Source organism: Phalacrocorax aristotelis, chromosome 3, assembly GCF_949628215.1.
Source record: "Phalacrocorax aristotelis chromosome 3, bGulAri2.1, whole genome shotgun sequence".
In the NCBI taxonomy this organism is placed as follows: Eukaryota; Metazoa; Chordata; class Aves; order Suliformes; family Phalacrocoracidae; genus Phalacrocorax; species Phalacrocorax aristotelis.
This window is the reverse complement of record NC_134278.1, coordinates 19,317,586-19,337,386: the sequence shown is the minus strand read 5'-3', so window position 1 is coordinate 19,337,386 and position 19,801 is coordinate 19,317,586. Positions and strand designations below refer to the sequence as shown.

Sequence of the window (19,801 nt, the reverse complement as noted above, 5' to 3'; positions counted from 1 at the left end):
GGTGAAGAGTCCACAGGACTCTAATGGGGAGGATTTCAGGGCCATTCCTATTCTGCCAGGCTCATTGTGTAGCCTTAGACAAATTATCTTAGCACTGCCTCAGATCTTCCTTTCCTGCTTTGGTTTGTTTATGCCTAAATTACAAAATGAAGGGCTTGGAGAGAGCTCTGCATCTGTGTGTGGCTGGTCAGCTGCCCCCTTTCTTCTCTTGCAGTTCGGGAAGTGAAGAAGAAAGGAGATGAAAAAGTTTGTGGATGGGGCTCTCAATCTTATTCACAAGAAATAAGATTCTTTACAGTGAATTTACGCTGCAAGGTGAGGAGTATACTGGGCTAAGTTTGTACCTGAATTAAGATTTTGAGCATGCATTCAGGATTTGGGGCAAGTCTGCTTAAAAAATGGTCCCCTCCATACGTTACTTAACCGGCAGCGCAAATATTCCTCTTGGTAGCATAGTCAGATAAATCAGGCCCTTCTGGGTAAAGCAGAAAACAGAAGAGGTTTCTAGCTCCCCATATGATCCTTTTCCAACCAGTGCTGACGGTGCAGGGAGAACCCCAAAACTGCAGCTCCCTTCTATGAATTGCTGATAATGATGCCTTATCTCAGACTTCGCCTTGTCATGAGATATCACTGCTGTGCAAATTGTAAATACAATTAATTATTAATTTCTAGTTTATTATTGATTGACCATTTTGTCAAACAAACTATATGATAAGCTGTAATAAATTCTTTCTATTTGCTGCTCTGACTTACAATTCCTAGTGCGGCGAAACTGAAAAAATACGATCAAGTCTCAGCTGACTTACAACGATCATTAGTAACCACGTCTTGTATGCAAGAACTGGATTTGGGCCATGCTGACACAAGACAATCAGTTTTCTATACTTGCAGGATGCTGTAATGAAATGCCTGATTTGATGAAGTTAGAGGCGTTATGATATTTTCATCATTGTGTAATAAAGCATCAGGAAAACTTCAAGCCTCTAATGTTATTGAATATCATGGTGGTGTTAATACTAACAGCGTACAGTTTGCAATGCAGGGGAAGGAGGAGGGAGAGGGACGGACAGCTTTGGCTGTTGGGTTTAGGTGAATGGTCTTTTCCAGATTAAGGCGTTCTCCAATACCATTAAATGACTGGTACAGTCAGGGTTTTGCATGCACCTGGAACCTCCTAGCATATTCATAAATAAGAAATAGTGGATGGAATAAACAAATGTTTATCATTTTTACTACAAAGCAAAGGTTATTAGAGGGAACAGTATGCTGTTTTTTTGCAGTTACCTATTTGTGGTGAATATTTATTAATATTGCTGCATATTCTTGTAAGAACTGAAAGAACACAAGGTGATTTTCATAGGAATTAGTAACGCACTTTTATATGCATACACATTTGAGGTTCCGTAGTGGCTTTTATTTTAAGGTTATTGTCCAAATTTACAACAAATTAATAAAAATGGAAAATTAAAGCCAGTATTAACTGAAGTGTTGCTTTCCCAGAGTCCCAGTCACACGCAGCATATTTAATTCATTCCTGTGAATTCAGCGGAGTTTTGTGTAGGAATAAAACAAACAGCATTTCTATGTGCTTTCATTGTTTAGCTACTGTACAATTTCTTGTGACTGCTGATATTATTTATTACTGGGAGGTTTGTTTGTTTGTTTTTCATTTGGAAAAAAATAGGCAATGAAACATTTGTTAAATTTATTTCTTTTTGAAACAATGGTAATAGAAAGATTTACATGGACGTAACAAAACAAGGACACAAAAAGCTTTATAGAGATCTTCATATAACCTTTCTTCTCTAAATATATACAACCAATACAAGTATTATGTGGTTTGCTCCTTTGTTCAATAATGAAGCCCTAATTTCCATTTCCGCTGCAAAGCTGTTCCACTTCTCTCACTCAGATTTTGCCAGCACAAGCCCCAGCTCAGGACTGCCAGCAAGAAAAGTCTGCCTGGAGGGAGAAGTCAGGGCAGCCCAAGAAGCCCGCATCCCCAGCCTTTCCAAGCCAAGCTCTGCCAACAGTGGGCAGAAGTAGCTCGTGTGGGAACAGAGCCAGGGTACCTGGTGGATGGGTTGACTCGACGCACCAAGTAGTTCCTGCCTGTGCTATAAAGCTTCACAGCTATCTAGGAAGAAGATTGCCTTGCACGAAGCCAGCACACACACCACCAAGTTCATCAGTTCGGGCTCCACACATCACCCACAGTGCTTTCACAGCGCCCAGATGAGAAAGCATGGCTAAAGCAAGCCTCTGAGCTGTTCGCTGGTGGGTGACTCCTGGCTGATCCGATAGGACGGGTCACATCATGGCCATGCTGCTGGGTATCTTCAATTTTGTGATTAGGAAATGACATGGGACTGGGTGGCATTCAGGGCAAGGCAGAATTTTGCAGAATCCTGCTCGCTGCCTGAATCCTGCAACCTAAAAGTCTTTCAGGCATGCGCTGCAGGGTGGCTTTTCACCTGCTTTGTAACAGTATATACAAAGGGCAGCCGATCAGCAGATCCCAACCAGGCGAGCACGTGGGACATGAGACTTGGTGAGTGTCTTTCCTGCAGGTCACTTTGCTGCCTCCTTCAAGGCCACAGAGCCAAAGAAAACACCCTGTGTCCATTTTATAGGCTCAAATGTTATTTGTTTGTAAGTGAGGGCGAGGCCAGCCGCAGCCCTTCACTGCTCTTTAGGTGGGAGGAAAATGCATATGATAAATCTGTGTCTCTGTGTCTATTCAACTGTGAACATGTTTTATATCTCTAATGGGTATGTTGGTGTGATGTCTAACGCTATACCATTCTGTTATGCATTTTTGGCATGTCCTTGCTAAATTTTTACATTCTAAGAAACCTGCTGGACTAAACAGACTCCCGCCCCTCCCCTCCCCACTAAAACTAATAAGCAAATCCAATGCAATAACTATGATTATCATTCTAGACTTCATGCATATTGCATAAATTAAATACATAATGTAACAAATCCTGTATGAGTCGTAAAGAGTCTCCACCTAAGCAGATTAACTGGCGCACATATGAGTGTGAAATATTATACAGTGAAACCTGTGTGCCCTAAGAGACTACCCTAGGGTACTGACAAATACTTTACAACATCAAATTACCCATATTAAGCAAACTGGCTCTGCAATTTAACCAGAGATGGTCTATAATTGGTCCAAGGTACAACACTTTTTCCTAAGAGACCTGCTAAAACACTATGGATTTCAATGTCTATAGGCCAACCATATAAATGCATAGTATTATGAATAAGCTCCGTAACTTTTAACAGTTTTGAATTATTGGACAATTTCATATCAATCAAAATAAAACCTGTTAAAAATAATTGTGGTTTTTTTTAATTTCATGTAACTGGCTACTGAATATTTAATTCAAATTAAGCTAAAATTAATTTTTAGTGTTGAATTCACACATTGAATGTACCTATTTCAAGTTTTCAGTAGAAACAAGTAAACATTTCTATTTAAACCAGCTTAGTAAGAGTGATTTCTGGTATCAAATAACTGCAGTATAATCTCTTATGGAATTCCCTTCACTTTGTTTCAAGTACAGTTTTCAGACACATTTAATAAGAGACACATCTCTTCTAAATTGTTCTCCTCCCCTAAAAAGCGATTTGGTAAAAATGGCACTGGGGGCTCTGGATCCATTATCACACTGATTTTCCTACCCAATGAGCTCAGTTTGCAAGGAAATTTCTAACTGCCAGCTGCACAAACTCAGCCTGAGTCCTGGATCCCTTCCATCTCATGCATCACCACCAGTAATAAATATCCTGTAGGCCAGAATATGCCCTCCACGGCATCTGTGCAATCCCACTGCCATCCCTGAATTTGCACAGGTGTTGCTGGGGGCAGACGTTCAAATCAATAGGGTTACACACAAGCGGCTGAGGAAATTATCTGCCAAACAGAACTACTAGTACTACAATGATATGTGGGATGGAAGGCACCTCGTCTGACTTGCAGAGCCGGGTTTTAGTCTCACAACTAGGAAGAAAAAATAAGTATTTTGTCTTGCAAGCAAAAATTCTGACAGGGTTGCCATGTATGTGGAACATCCCAACACTATTTTTTATGCTGCTTCTTAAAGCATAAAATGGCTTTGCAGTGTACACGATGCCCAAAGAACACATCTGGAATTTTAATAAGTTGCATTTTGCTATCAGGATATTATGAAAAATGGTGATACATCTTGATATCTTAAAACATCTCCTGTATAGGATCAGTATGTTGGGGCTGAGAGGAAATGGCCGGTCCGTATTGCCCCAGTGAGACAGCACTGTCATCCAGCACTGTCTTAGGGGAGGATGGTGAACCAACACTGCACTTCAGGATGCCAGACTCAGACACCCTGACTCAGCCCCAGCCATGCGCCTTGTATACGACATGCGCTGCAAGAATGAGGTTGCTCGATGCTCAGTTCTTTACTCCTGGATTGTTTCAGTTTACAACCAATGCACACGATCTCTTTGCCCCAAGACGCCTCTGCTGATCGTATTTTCACAAACAATGGTCAAACGATGTTTCTAGAGCTACCTACGGGCAGCGAGCGGTTCTAGGGCAGTTCTTTCACCAGATTTCCCTTAATGTGACCAGGAGTGGAGCTGTGCATTGGCCGATGAGCAAGTTGTCAGCTCTGGCAGGAGGTAAGCTAGGAGGAGCTGCTCCGGCTCCCGCTGACAGCTCTTCTGGGCTCCAGCTGGACCCCCCCAGCTGCAGAGGGCTGCGCCACCTGGGAGGATGCTACGCTCTGTGCTGGCCAGCCAGGTAACCGCCCCCTGCACTGCCCTCACCATAGCTGTAGCTGATGCACGTACTTTTTGCAAAACAAAGATTTCAGCTCACAAAATCAAGGTTAAGTACATCTGGATACTTTTGTCTACATCCAGTTTCAGGCTGGATGTAAACTGAATTTTTCTGCATTTTGACTAGTTCGTCATCTCGAATTACCCTTCTGCAGTTAAATGAGCACACTTCACCCCTCGCTCTGAAATTCGGTTGTTACCTGTGTCAGGTCTGGTCACCTACCTACTTTTATTTTCAAAACAAAAGCTTTGTGGAAACCAGCGTTTGGCAATCTCAACCCCAACAGCGTGCAGTAGCTAGCGTACGGTAGCTGAAAAGACAGGAGAGGATGCCATCTTCCTAGGGATGACAAGGAAGTTGAATTTTTCACGTGCATTAGCAGCTTAAGATAAAAACTCTAGGGAAGGAGGATGCACCAAATCTTAAAAAGCATAGCCGGTGTGCCTTTTCACTATTCTACCCCACGTTAGCTAACACTAGGTAAGGCCACAACTTATTTTTTCCTCATGACTGCAAGACTCAAGAAACTTCTGTTTATTCCAGAAAAGATCCCTAGGAAATACTGTGATCTAAGCTCGGGTGTGACCCCTCCGTTCAGAATTCATCATATGTTTCCCATTAAGACAAAACTCTCCTGACACTGTAATTCTTTCTTCCTCCATTTTGTATCCACAGCTTGTGACTGAAACCACTTCCCACACCTTGCAGAAGGTGCGTAACTCCAGTTTTCCCACACGCTCCCCATGCAAAGTCATTTTGGGCTTTCCAGACAAAAATCTGCAGCACAATTCAGAACAGGCATGAAATAAATAACCAAGAGAACACTGCACTCATAGTACTACTTGCCTTCAGCCTTAGCACAGTAAAAATCTTGCCTTTTCAGTTTATTTAAACCTAACACAGAGAGCAGGCACTATAAAGAGTGGGAATATCCTCTGCTTTTTCTAAACGCTGTTTCTTCAACAACAAACTATTTTTTTGCCCCTACTTAATCATTGTTTGGTAGTCAAACTCTTGCAAGAACAGCGTAAGGTTGGTCTTTTAAAAAGATGGATCACTGCACCTTTTTAAGCACCGATGGAGGCAGACGTAAGCACATAAGGCCACATTCAGAGGATGTATACTCCTGCATGAAGCATTTTCCGCTGGCTAGCTTCAGGCCTTTGGAGGCATCTCGCCGGCTTCTAGACTCAGAGACCTCAGTGCTTTCACTGGCATCGTACACTCATGCTGCACTGCAGTCAGGATAACGTGCCCCCCCCAAACCGGAGCACTAGGAAGCCCCGTGTAGACACAGACCTGCAAAACCAGCCTCCATCCAAGGGGGTGGGCATTAGGCTCTCTAGTGAATCCTGCTTTACCTGGTTTCCCCCACTTTCTGGGGTAGCCCAGACTTCTATTGACCTAGATAATGGAAAGATGATTATGCATTTGAATTTCAAAAGAATGAGTAGTGGGCCATTAGCTCTAACTGCTGCGCTCTAATAAGAATATACAGGCACGCACACATACAATTATTGAACTGCTTTTAGAACAGTAAATTATTTCATTTTAACAGTAATATCTACTTATTCATGTGCATGTTTTAATCAGATTTCTAAAATCCTCACGATAATTTTTTCTTGAGCGTGGCTATTATTTATCAGTCTGTTTTCAGCTTCATTATCGTCCTAGCACTACCCTTCAAATAAAACAAAAACCAATCAGAACAAATCATTAACAAGCATGAGAAAACAGTAATGCTGTTTATATTTAAAAGATCACTGAGGGAAAATTGAAATGCTGCCAAGACATTTCAGAAAATGAGATATACCAGAAAAACAGAAAAACGTGGTTTACAGAAGTTATGGGATGCCCATAGTATTAATATGCAGCTTCCCAGGGGCACACATGAAGGAGAAGAAACACCCCAGATGAAGTCTGTTGTAATGACGGTGGCTTCAACCCACACCAAAGCTTTATTAAAAATGATCTCTCCTGATCTCAATGTGTTAAATGCCAGATTCTGTCATGCTGGTGGAGAGAGGTCTAGTCACCAAAATGTCCTATCGATTATATGGTTTCCATTGGAATTGACTGAAAATTTTCCGAAATAGTTCACGGCTCTTGCAAAATGCCAATTCAACAAAATAACAGTATTTTATGAAAATTCATTGTTTTGATTCATTTCACAGGAAACTGAGGAAACCTTCAATTTTCATTTCATCAGCTTGAATTTTATGCAATTACAGGACATAATGAAATATCCCATGAAAGCTGAAACACCAACAACAAATTAAAACAATTAAAACATTTTGATGCGTTTAATTTTGCAAAACTACACCATTATTTGCATCTGGATTCAAAGTACATGTAAAAACCTCAGAATTTCTCACAGGGGCTTTTTTTTTTTTTGTACTCTGGACACTGATATCTACAGAAAAATACTACGAAACAGAATTAACTAAGACACTTGGTATCGTGGTATCATTTTAGTAACAGTCCCACGAGCAGCAAAGCTGCCTTCCCTGGAGGCAGCCAGCCAGCCACTGAGACTCCTGTCCACGCCACCATTACGAGAAACATACTCTCACCCTTTCTGAAACCCTTCCCAGACAGACAGCTCTGCGGGGTGCTGGATCTGAGCAAGTCCTCACCCGGACGGGCTGAAAAGTCCCAAATTCGTGGCCCTCTCAGGATGAATGCCCTGCCCTGCCAACAGCCCTCCTCACAGAGACCACAGCTGAGGCACGAACTCGGGCACTCCTGGAGGTAAGTGCCCGCTCTCCTCATGTGGCTTCTCTAAACTGTGGTGTTTTATGACAGGTTGAGAACCCTGCCAGACAAATTTTCCGTTTTGCCTCCTATCTCCCAAAGGATAAGCATTATTATGGGGCTAGAGTGTACCACCAGGAGCAATCACAAAGAGGGAGAGAGATGGCAGCAAGCCTCAGAGGAAAAATTCCTCCTGGGTGCACTCATGGAGAGGCATAGCGGTATTTTTCAAAATACATCTTTACAATGAAGAAACTGAACCTCCTTAAGCTACGCCCTTTCCTTTCCCTCTACTCCGTACACCCAGGTGGGGTCAAGCAGGGGAAGTGACACGACACTATGTATCTGCCTCTTGTCTACTCCTCCAAACTCCTCCCGAGTCATGACAAGTGCTGCGGAGACCTGGTAGCCCTAATGCATCCATAAAGCTAAACGAGGTGAGCGACTCTTTCTTGTTCCTGTGACAGCACTAGAGACTCCACAAGCCCTATGATATCATAGTCACATCATCCAAATACAGTAGTTTTGCTGTGGTCTGAGGAAAATGAACCACTGTGCTAATTAGAGGATGAGGTACCAGGGGAGCTGCTGCCCATTAGCACCAGTTCATAGGATGCGCTCTGACAGAGGAGAGGCTGTGCCAGGGCTCATCCCTCTTGCTGCCATCATGTCTGCATCCAGCCAGCAACTGTCACAAAACTTATTAAACTTTTGTCTTGCTAATAACTGTAAACAGTAGCTAGAAAAACAAAGGGACCCACAGAACAGTATGCGAATTCATTTTCACAGACGTTTTACAAAGCAAAATGACCACAGATGAGTACACCCTCGGCTTTGGATTTCATAAATCCTGCGACGGAAACAAACACGGTATTATCCGGAATCGCTGGATCCGCTACGGGCGCTCTGCAATAATCGCATTGTTGAATAACTGGATGCTTTCTGGAAAACAAACAAACAGTCAGCACTGTTAGATGCTTCCTGATAAGTTTTCACCCCCTCCTTTGGAGAAACTGACTTTATCCTCTCCTGGACCACGCGGGAAACGCCTCCAGGTGGGTCCGCTGACACCCACACCCCCCACACCCCCCCCCCGCGCGGCTCACCTCCGGCAGGCAGCCTGGGCCTTCCCGGAGAGCAGGGGGCTCCCCCCGCCCCGGCCCCCAGCGGCAGCGGGCACCGCCGCCCAGCAGGCCGGGGCGGCCCGGGCACCGCGGCACCCGCGGGCAAACGGCCCCCCCCTCCCCCGGGGCGCCCCGGGCCGGGCGCTGCTCCGCGGCCTCGCAGCCCCCCTCGCCGCCGCCGAGGCGAGCCCCAGGGGCCGTGGGGCGGGGGACCGAGGCGCCTGCCGCGCTCCGCCGGCACTTCGCGGCCCCGGTTCCGCCGCGGAGCGGGGGACGCTCATGCGAGGGCCACCGCGACCGCGCCGCCAAAGGCACCTCTCCCGCGGCGAGGGCCGTCCCACGCACCCGCCGGCGAGGAGCAGGCAAAGGAAGGCGGCGGGGCGCGGTCCGGCGGGACGGCGGCGGCCACCGGCTCTGGCCCCGCTCCCGCTCCCTCCGGAGGGGCCCCCTCGCGCCGCCGCTGGGCGGCCGCGGAGCGCCAGCGCCCCCTGCCGCCCGCCGCCGGCACCGCCCGCCGCCCCGAGCCGCGCGGGGCTCCGCCGCCTCCGGGGGAGAGGGGCACCGCGGGGGGCCCACCGGCCCCCCCCTTCCCGCCTCGCCTCGCCTCGCCTCGCCTCGCCCCGCTCCGCTCTGCGCCCGGCGGCGGCCGAAGCCAGCAGGCGAAGCCCCCCCCCGAGGCGGCGGGAGCCCGCGGCCCCCTCCCCGCCCCCCGCGCGGGGGGTGTGTCGGCGCCGGGCGAGGGGGAGGGACAGCCGATAAAAGCGGTGGGCGTGGCGGTGGGCGGGCCCGAGCGTCGCCATTGGCCGGCGGCGGGAGTGATGTCACCCATATGACACGCTGATAACTAGTTGGGCGAGGAGCCGGGAGTTTCGCAGAAGGGGGAGCGCGCGCGGCTCGGCGCGCGGGGCAGGGCAGGGCGCGCGGCGGCGGCGGCGCGAGGCCGGGGCACGGGCAGAGCGCGGCGCCGATCGCGCACCAGCCCAGCCGCGCCCCAGCCCGGCCCGGCCGCAGCGGGACCGCCGGGGGCTGCGGGGCGGCGGCAAGGAGGCAGCAGCGCCCGCCGGGGCCCCCGCGGGCTCCGCCTTGCAGCGCGGCGGAGAGCTCGGCTCCGCTCGGCTCGCAGCAGGGGCAAGGTGCGGCGGCGGCGGCAGCGGTGGGAGGGGGCGGCGGAGCGGCTTTGTTGGCTCGGAGGGGAGCGGCGCGGCGGGAACGAGCGGCGCTTCGGCAAGACCGCACCATGGTGCAGCAAGCGGAAAGTACGGAGGCGGAGAGCAACCTGCCCCGGGAAGCGATGGACACAGAAGAGGGCGAGTTCATGGCTTGCAGCCCGGTCGCGTTGGACGAGAGCGATCCGGACTGGTGCAAAACGGCGTCGGGGCACATAAAGAGACCGATGAACGCGTTCATGGTGTGGTCTAAGATCGAGAGGAGAAAAATCATGGAGCAGTCCCCAGACATGCACAACGCGGAGATCTCCAAGCGCCTGGGCAAGCGGTGGAAAATGCTGAAGGACAGCGAGAAGATCCCGTTCATCCGGGAGGCGGAGAGGCTGCGGCTCAAGCACATGGCCGATTACCCCGACTACAAGTACCGGCCCAGGAAAAAGCCCAAAATGGACCCGTCGGCCAAGCCCAACGCCAGCCAAAGTCCGGAGAAAAACGCACCCACCAGCAGCGGCGGCAGCAAAAGCGCCAAGAGCTCCAGCAAGAAGTGTAGCAAGCTGAAAGCCTCCTCCGCCTCCTCGCCCCCCAAGCCGGGAGCCAAAGCCGCCCACCACGGGGACTACGCGGGCGACGAGTACGTCTTCGGCACCCTGAAGGTGAGCAGCAAGACGGTCAAGTGCGTCTTCATGGACGAGGAGGAGGATGAGGAGGAGGACGAGGACGAGCTGCAGCTGCGGATCAAGCAGGAGGCGGAGGAGGAGGAGGACGACGAGGAGCCGGGGCCGCAGCAGCTGCGGCGGTACAACGTGGCCAAAGTGCCGGCGAGTCCCACCTTGAGCTCCTCGGCGGAGTCCACCGAGGGGGCGAGCCTCTACGAGGAGGTGCGGGGCGGCGCCGCGGCGGCGGGCGGCGGCAGCAGACTCTACTACAGCTTCAAGAACATCACCAAGCAGGGCCCGCCGCCGCCGCAGCAGCAGCCGCCCGGCCTCTCCCCGGCCTCCTCCCGCTCCATCTCCACCTCGTCGGCCGGCAGCGAGGAGGCGGACGACCTGCTCTTCGACCTCAGCCTCAACTTCTCCCAGCACGGCCACGCCGCCGCCGAGCTGGGGGCGGGCGCCGCCGCCGGCAACCTCTCCCTCTCCCTGGTGGACAAGGACCTGGACTCCTTCAGCGAGGGCAGCCTCGGCTCCCACTTCGAGTTCCCCGACTACTGCACCCCGGAGCTGAGCGAGATGATCGCCGGCGACTGGCTGGAGGCGAACTTCTCCGACCTGGTGTTCACGTACTGAGCGGGGGCGGCGGCGGCGGCGAGGGCGGGCGGCCAGGCAGCGGCGGAGCTGGAGCGAGCGACGCCGGTGATGATGATGCTGATGATGATGCTGATTAAAAAAAAAAAAAAGTCTTGTTTTCTTTAAAAAAAAAAAAAAAATCTCGAAGTTAGTTCCGAGCCCGGGAGTTGTGATTTTAATTTTTTATTATTATTTTTGTGTTTTTGTGTTTTTTTAATTTTTATTGCATTTGGTGATCACAACAACAACAGCAAAGGCAAATGGGACTGGGGGAAAAAAATGATACAGAAGGCGCTGTTTGAAGCTTGTCGGTCTCTGATTGAAGTCTGGAAGATGGTCTGCAAAGAAGTCTTTTGGCAGCACAACTGTTACTCAAGGGGGTTTGTGGATTTTTTTTTTTTCCCGTGAGAGATCTTAAAAGAACTGTTCTGATTTTTTTATTATAATTTTTTTTTTCCGAAAGGGACCATTGCAACTTTTTTTGGAGGGAGAAAACTGATGTCTTCTATGCATCCGATTCTTAACAAAGCTGCAGGGAGCTTGAAAAAATGCAGACTGTACAAACGCTTACAAATAACTGAACTGACTTAAGATCAGAGTTTACTTTTCAGATCAAATTGTTTATGGTTTTACAAATGTGATTTCTACTTGCCAACTTTTTTTTTGTAACTTGTTCCCTTATACCTCCTTGATTGAATACCAGACAGCCTAGACCTCAGTACAAAAAGGTATTGAAACATTTTTGATACATAACAGACCTCAGTCTTTTTTAAAAATTAATATATTTTCAGGCGTATTTTTGTACAGTGAAAAGGGAACATTCTTGCTGTGTTTTTTCAGTAAGACTTTTCAGGCACTTCTTCCCTTTTATTTTCTTTTTTTTTTCTGTTTTTAGCATGCAAGTTTGTTGGTACGTTACGTCCTGGTTTTAAAAGGATTAAAATTTTAAAAAAAAATAATCCTTGCATCTAAAGGCCTTGTGGTTTTAAAAAAAAAAAAGGAACAAACACTTTTTTTGTACAGCTATAGTTCAGATTTGTTCAATATTTGTAGGTAAAGATTTATTGAAAATGGTGATATAGACCTCAGAGCTGTTATCTTAGTTTAAAAGATTGTATATGTACTGTACTATAGTAGGACTTTATGTATCTCATACGCTGTGATATGTGGATGGGGCCCCAGATGGAAGGTATGAAACTGGATTCTCGATTTTAGCAAAAAAAAAAAGAAAAAAAAAAGAAAAAAGGCACATAGTTAAAAAAGTTTCTCATGTTGTGCAATATAATCTAAAGTACAGACCATCTGCATATTTTGTAGCAAATGATGGCAAAAGCAGACTTGTGCACTGTCAACATCATAGCCTGTTTTTTTTTTTTTAAATGCTGAAAGTCTGTATCTTGACAATTTTAATAAATCAGCTGGAACTGATAGAAACTCGTATCGCTATTAGTGTCTGTAGAAGTAACGCTGGAGATGCCATGTTGTCACCCCTCGCCCGCGGAGGAGCGGTAGCTGTAGGCTGTTGTGCATGACCGGAGCTAGGGGGGAAGGAGAGTGAGGAATGCTTCTTTTTTTTTTTCCTTTTTCCTTCTTTTTTTCAGCCCCCGCCCGCCCTTTTCGCCCCCTCGGCGGTGCCGCGGCGCGGGGCCCCGGCGGGCGCCGCCACCGGCAGGCGGGGCCGGGGCTCGCTCGCTGCGGGCCGGGCCGGGCCGGGCGGCAGGTTGGCTCGCCCCGGGGAGTTTCGGCTCTCCCGCGTTCCCGCGAAGCCGGCGGCGAACGCTCCCGGCCCCCCGCATCCCGTGTCCAGGGAGGTGGGCTCCGGGGGGGTGTGGGGGGGCGCCCGCTCCCGCCGCCGCGGGGGACGCGGCTCCCCCGTCCTTCCTTCCCCCCCCCCCCCCCCCCCCCCCCGGCTGCTGTTTTTTCCTCCCCTCCGCCCCTTTTTGGACGAGCAGCCCCGGGGCGGAGATGCTCGGGGTAGCGGTGCCGCATCCCCTCCGCCCCGGGGCAGCGCTCGGCCCGGCGGGGCGGCTGCGGCCCCGCTCCGGAGAGCCGCCCCGGGCGGGGGCGTGGGAAGGAGCGGGCCGGGAGGGGGGGGTACGAGCTTCTGCTGTAGGTGAGCAGACTTTGTCAGTGTGCATTTTTTTTTTTTTTTTTTTTTTAAACCTTAGGAGCCATCAGATTTCAGTTGCACGCTCTGAGAACTGCTGATGGCAATGAACAGACTCGCAAGGTGGAAGTTTGTTTCTCAAGAAGTTTACTTTTTATCTGCTAGGCATTGGTAAATTATTTTTTTTTTTCTCCACTAATTAATGATCCAGCTGTTTACAGGGACAATTCACTGTGCTGGTATTTTGGTGGCAACCACTGCTACAGGCTTTCAGACTTGCTGAAATGAAAATCCTGCATACACATTTGTAAGGCATAATAAAACATAACATTAAAACCTGCATGCATGTTATGTTTAATCAAAGACAACTCTTAGGCATTTAAGTGGTGAGATATCTTACTTTAGGTTAGTTAAACTGGTAGTAAAATGATTAATATAATCTGATCTCTTTCTAATAATAATAATAATAATAAAACACTCATGATTCTAAATAAAAGTTGTTTGGCCTAAATCTTTGCTATCAGAAAAGAGATATAGCATATCTGGGAACTCAAATTTATGTCTTGCATTGTGATAATTCTTTATGAGAAACTGTGTTTTAAAACAAACTTAATTACAATATACAAGATATCCTTGGCAATGGATAGTCCTCAATAAAACAGAGTTTCTTGAATTTTCAGTTTTTTGGTCTCAAATGATTAGTGTGTTCTCCATGTAATAACTTAGAAATCAGATTGAAAACAAATGACATTTATCTCTTCTAAGGCAAAAGAGTGAAAGAAAATAGATACACTGAAGTGCTCTAGCCTAGCCATTCACTACCCTGCTATCAAAAAGCCGTTTTTGGGCTAGGGTGATGGAGTAAGTTGATCAGGTTCTAAGTCTTATAACTGAGCCAAAATTCTCTTAGTAATTCTTCACGCTATCATGAGAGTATGGGGGCTTGTTCTTCCAGTCCCTTTCTCCTGATATGCATCCTTGCTTATTAAAGTGATATTAGGCAGTGTCATTAAACATTTGTGCTTTACAGATGTTCAGTGAGTTATGAATGATTATGGTCAAATATGGGCTGCATTTAGTTTGCTTTGTAATAAGGTCTGTGTCTCAGCCTACAAAAGTTTTGACTTGGGTGTATTTTTGGAAGATGTTTTTAAAATTACCATTTAAAATACTAGTCAAGGATAACTGATTTAAAGGATCCAAGTGTAGAGCAGTCAGGCATTTTAAAAGAGCAACAGGTCTACTTTAGTCAAGGAATATAATACCCACTCAGAAGTATCTCTTCTTTCTTCTAGATGGGAATTATACAATACTATATCAGAGGAATATTTTAAGTGAAGGTATATGGTGCAGGGAGACAGTTTTTGTCCAGGCAGTTGAGTTTCTTTTATTTCAGAGTTTATTGTTGCATATTGCTCAAGGAAAAATTAGGTAGTGTTCTGTTTAAGGCACTACACTGTTAGGGCTGAAGTTTGATGCTGTTGAATGCCTAAGCTCCTGCTGATCTCTGTGAGAGTAGAAAAAAATCTTCTAATAGTGAAGAATAGCATCTGCTAAGCTACTCTCATATTTTTGCTTTTGACGTATCTAATAATATTCATACCTCCTGTTTCTCTTTCCTTTTAGTTTTTAGTGTACATAGGAATCCTTGTTGACATGCTAGAGCAGTCCTGTTGCAGGCTTAGTATCTCCTGTGGCCTTTTTTCCCCCACGTTCTTTGCATTTGTCGCTGTACAATACTACTCTAAGTGTAATAGGACTCAGTAACAGAAGGGAGAAAAATGAGCTTTTTTATGTGGAAGGACAATTTACTTGGTAACACTGAGGATGTCAACTCAATGTAAAACCTAATCAAACATGATGATTCTTTTTCATTTTAAAGTGAACGTTTTTGTAAACTTACCATTTTTCCTCTTTTGTTGTTTTTATTACGTTTTTCCTCTCTTGCTTTGCAAAGAACCACAACTGAAATATTTTCTTCCTTTAAGTGCAGTCTTTTACAAATGTGGTAGAAAGACTCATTCCAAGCATCCTTTAAGTGCTACATGCTCTTTAGGCATTCACTGTCGTTCAGACGAAACTTCTTCAAGTCTATTGAATGTGATTTGCACGCGTGCAGTCTGATCCTTCGCTCACGCCTGTTTGAGGAAAGTGCAACTCTGTTGTTACACCAAGGTGAAACTGGTGTGGGGTCAAAGTCAGGGCCATATAATTTTTGGGTGTTTAATATTCAACACAGCTCATGAAGTTCGTTTTTACATCTTCACAATTGTTGCCTAGTAAGGCCTTAAACCTGCACTGGCTAAAACAAAAAAATTCTCAAGGGCTGCTGGCAGGATAGGTGTCTTAGTTCCTCCTAACCTTCATTTGCAAGCATGGCCAGGAAAAAAAACAAACAACAAAAACTTAATACAATGAGTTGCCTTACATTTCCCCTACTATACAGTTGTATTCTTTTGATTTCTTTCCTTTCCCCTCACCCACATTGAAGGCTGTGATTGTTTTTGTTTTTCTTAATTTTTTTGCACACTACCTATACCGATTAACTGCCTAATTAGTTTTATCTTCTCTACATGGATGCAGTGAATTTGTAAGAGAATTTCACAAGCAAGTAGTTTTTTAGTGAGTTTAAAGTAAATAGAGTTTTAAAGACCTATTTTTATATTCAATATAAAGCACAAATGTGCAGAAAGTGTAGAATGACTTACAAAAAGGGAAACAAAAGTTCGTAATATTTCATGTATAAAAGTAATACCTTCTTTGGGTTGAGATTCTCTTAGAAAACCCAATACTTATGCCAGTGCAAAGATAGGAATATTTTAAAAACTCTTAGAAAATTGTGATTGACAGCAATTTCAAAGGAATGACTTCTGTAGATACAAGGAAACCCCTAAAGCAATATGGATAAGAAGGGGTGAATGGTTTTCAATGGTGAACAACAACCTGGAAGTGTGAGAATGGAGGTTTCAATCCTTATTAATTAATCAAATTTCTTCTTTTGTGGTTAGCTGCAGCGTCTGGATTTTCTGTGAAGCGCAATCTTGCAGGCTGAAAAAGCGCAAGGGCGCCAAACTTTGAAGTCTGGCGAATACTCAGAAGGAGGTTTGATTTAGAATTATATGATATTACTAGGGCTTTAGATTTTGGCAGTTCCCACTTCCGAGAAAATCAAGACACCTATTTACCTCTTGAAGAAATTTGATCAAATAATAATGATTAATCCAGGAACTCCCATTGTCACAATTTGTTTTTGTTTCCATCGTCCTGCTTATCTCCAAAACCAACTTGCCTCAACTCCTGGCGAAGCCAGGGAGAAGAGTTATATGCCATTGTTAGTTCATTTACAATTTGTATCTGGTTTTGCTCTTGTACATATGTTGGCGTTTTGGAGTCTTTACATAAATGCTGTGATACTTTTTTCTTCTTTCCTTTTATTTTTTCGGTGGGCTGTTTTAAAATGGAGGCCTGTTTTCCAGTGTGGGACTTTTGATGGTTACAACATTTCAATGATGTTGCATGATGGCCACAGGTGGGGGAAATTGAATGTTTTAGAGCAGTTTTTCAAGCATGACACTTTTAAAATATGTAATTTCAAAGACTTTTCAAGGCCACATGAAATTAGTTTTCATAGCCACTCCAGGTCTTGGGGGGAAAAGCTGAAAAGTACTTTTGTTTAGAAGTCTGAGTGATGGTGGGGGGGAAACCTTTTCTTGAGGTTTTTGCATGCCAGTGCACGGCCTATTGCTGTGAGAGAAGGAAGATGGTAAGGCTGCTTGAGGCAATGCACTGGAGGACAAAGTGTTTTCTAGCACTAGAAAAAGAAAATGCATGGCAAAGTTTTGTCTTCTAGTAGACTATATAGCATGCAGAGTTTAGTATGTGTCAAAACAGTGTATGACATTGCTGTATCAAAGTTGTAAAATTAAGCATTATTTATTGAAAACTATGTATTTTTTTTGTAAAAACCTGATCACCTAGAGGATTAATATCAGTGACTTGTGCTAGTGCTACAAACTTAACCAGCTTCTTTACTACAGTACTTGATATGCAGTGTTAATGCTCAGGGTTGAAACCAGTCCACTCCAATGTCTTTTTTTGCAAGAGTTTTTAAATAACGGAACAACATAATGCAATTGTTCAAAAGACTCTAATAAAATTGTGTGATCAATCTTCCTATGTGTTTTTATGTGGATTTTTTTTCCAGTGTTGCATTTGGTAACGACAGTTCAGCTATTATAGTGAATCCACTCTTCATTCTGTGGGCACCCAAAGCTTCAAGTCAATTGGAATGTTATGTCTTTCAAAAAAAACCCTCGACAGATAGTTATGGTCAGGGTAGTATGTACAGAGGGTAAGTGCTGTTCCGGGCACGCCTGAGGGACACTGAAACCGAGAATAAGCCAATTAACTTCCTTTTTTTCTGGTTAAGGCTCTGGATAAAACAAAGTATTTTATGATAAACATTTTAGGTATCGCTTTAAAGTTGACCATGAAAGAATGAAATAAGCTGGATTATATGCCAGCAAACCCCATTTCTCTCTGTATCTTTTTCTACCAACAATTTACCATCTAAATGTATTTTGGCATAGAAAAAAAATCTTTCTGTATTAAGATTCTAGTTATGAAAATGTTTTTATGAGAACCCTGTAATCAATTCTTGGAACTATAAAAAGGTGTTTTTAATGTGTTTATGTGGTGAAAGTTTGTTGTATATTAAATATTGGTTTATAGAAATGGTGGAATTACATTGTTACAAATCCAAAATTTGCAATTAACACAAACTATCTATTGCTGAAATTAACCTCCTAGAGCTCCTGCCTGTAGGCATATTCTCATATTCCAAAAAGATACAAGGCACATCTCTCTCTTGCTTGTATCTAATGTCTATACTTATGCAAGTTTACATAGGGATGAAAATATCAAGTGATAACACCTTCCTTCCCACCACGGGGGTTGTTGGTTACTCCTAATATCCAGGAAATAATAGAAAAATTCTAATCAACTTCAGCTGTAGCTGATATAAGCCTTTAAACCTGGGAAGAGTCGACTCACCAAATAAAAGGTTCCAGGTAACTTTGTATGACTCCTGAGCACAGCTTTTCCCATTGTTCTCTTCTTTCCTTATCCCAGCAGAGTTAGCGGAATAGCTCCTTTCTCCAGAAAACACTTCTTGGATGACAAATAATGATTTCTGTTTAACTTGTCAAAACTATTGAGAACACTGAAAGCAATCTATATAATTTCAAAAGTTGGTTGTAGTAGTATTTTTTCGTGTGAATGGAGATGTGTAACTGATGTGAAGTAAGAGTTTGAATGTGACATGTCATAGTAAAAACAGGAAGTTTAAGCTGGTCATTGTAAATCAGTGAAATAAAGTCTTTATGTACAGCCATCATACCACTATCCTTTCTGGACATATCAAAAAAAGTTGCAGAAAGCATTTTTAAGGTATTTTAGAAGGTTTTGAAACAATGCAATCAGAGTATTCCATGGTGGGTTTTTTTGGCTTTTTAATTCCCATAGAGTTTGTTTATTCAAGTCCCATTGTATGTAAGCAAAGACAAACTAGAAACCTTCTAGAACAGACTAAGGTCGTTGCCATACATACTATCTATCTCAAATATCTCTAGTTGAAGTCTTCTGTTTGGTTCCTCCTGAGTGACAAGTGTCATTACCAATTGGAAAGTTGAGCTTCAGTTCTGCTATATCTGGTCTTACTATTGCCAGAGGGAATTTCTGCCTGATACATTGGGAATATTTCCTATCCAGCGTTTGAAAGTGTTTTTAGACTGGTAAACCACAAGGTATTGCATCTTAAAACAGTCATTGTGGAGGTATTGTATGGCCTGGGTGTTGGCTCAGTTTTATATGAAAGAAAGGGTAGAAGCATGTGTTTGAGGGAAAGAAGAAAAACGTTTACTGAGCATTTCAGTTTTGATAAATATGTTCTCAGATTTGAATGTTAGGTCTAACTCTAGAAGTGATGTATGAAAACATGGAGCATAGGTAATATAGACCCACACAGATACCCAAAACTGTTTGCATCATTACAGAGTTAACACAAGCACATACACGGATAGTTGTGTTTTCATTAAAATGCTTGCTGGCTGGACCACTCTAAATGACTGAAATGTAGTGCCCATTAAAATCTATACTTTAAGGTCCTGAGAACTTCAGAAAATTTTCATCTGTTGGACTTAAAGTGTTATCCCTGGAGTTTCATAAGTTTTAAGATCAACTTTTCATAACCTATAAAAATTTTGGTAGAATACTAAATAAAAAAAAAAAAAACAACACACAAATATCTTCAGCTCTAGGAATGACAATTCCCACCATAGTCAGAGTAAAAGGATCTTGGCCCTTTCCCTTGAAATCTGACGTTTACATTTATTGGTATTACTCTGACATTTACATAAGCTAAAGTGTCTATGATAGATCACTTTTTGTACAACTCTGCAAATTCACTTAAAAGATGATTATTATCTCCAACCAAAATTGACTCATGTATATACTTTAAAATACAAGTCTTACTT

The 19,801-nt window shown here is 44.7% G+C and overlaps 2 protein-coding genes across 2 annotated transcripts; one reads left to right on the top strand and one right to left on the bottom strand.

The window, feature by feature from the left end:
• Positions 1 to 6,394: 6,394 nt before the first annotated feature.
• Positions 6,395 to 9,948, bottom strand: LOC142055599 (uncharacterized). The gene is made up of 2 exons (XM_075089722.1): positions 8,692 to 9,948; positions 6,395 to 8,527 (listed from the first exon to the last, which is right to left on the bottom strand). The coding sequence occupies exons 1-2, from the start codon at positions 9,946 to 9,948 to the stop codon at positions 8,459 to 8,461; spliced, it is 1,326 nt and encodes a 441-aa protein (XP_074945823.1). The 3' UTR covers positions 6,395 to 8,458.
• Positions 9,570 to 17,441, top strand: SOX11 (SRY-box transcription factor 11). Its single transcript, XM_075086882.1, has one exon. It carries the CDS (start codon positions 9,947 to 9,949, stop codon positions 11,159 to 11,161), a length of 1,215 nt encoding a protein of 404 aa, XP_074942983.1. The 5' UTR covers positions 9,570 to 9,946; the 3' UTR covers positions 11,162 to 17,441.
• Positions 17,442 to 19,801: the final 2,360 nt, after the last annotated feature.

Bases quoted from the DNA above. Each gene is read 5' to 3' on its own strand.
- SOX11 (XM_075086882.1), top strand. From the start codon at position 9,947: ATGGTGCAGCAAGCGGAAAGTACGGAGGCGGAGAGCAACCTGCCCCGG.
- LOC142055599 (XM_075089722.1), bottom strand. From the start codon at position 9,948: ATGGTGCGGTCTTGCCGAAGCGCCGCTCGTTCCCGCCGCGCCGCTCCC. The intron at 8,528-8,691 runs GTGAGCCGCGCG...TTTGTTTTCCAG, and splicing joins GCCCAGGCTGCCTGCCGGAG to AAAGCATCCAGTTATTCAAC.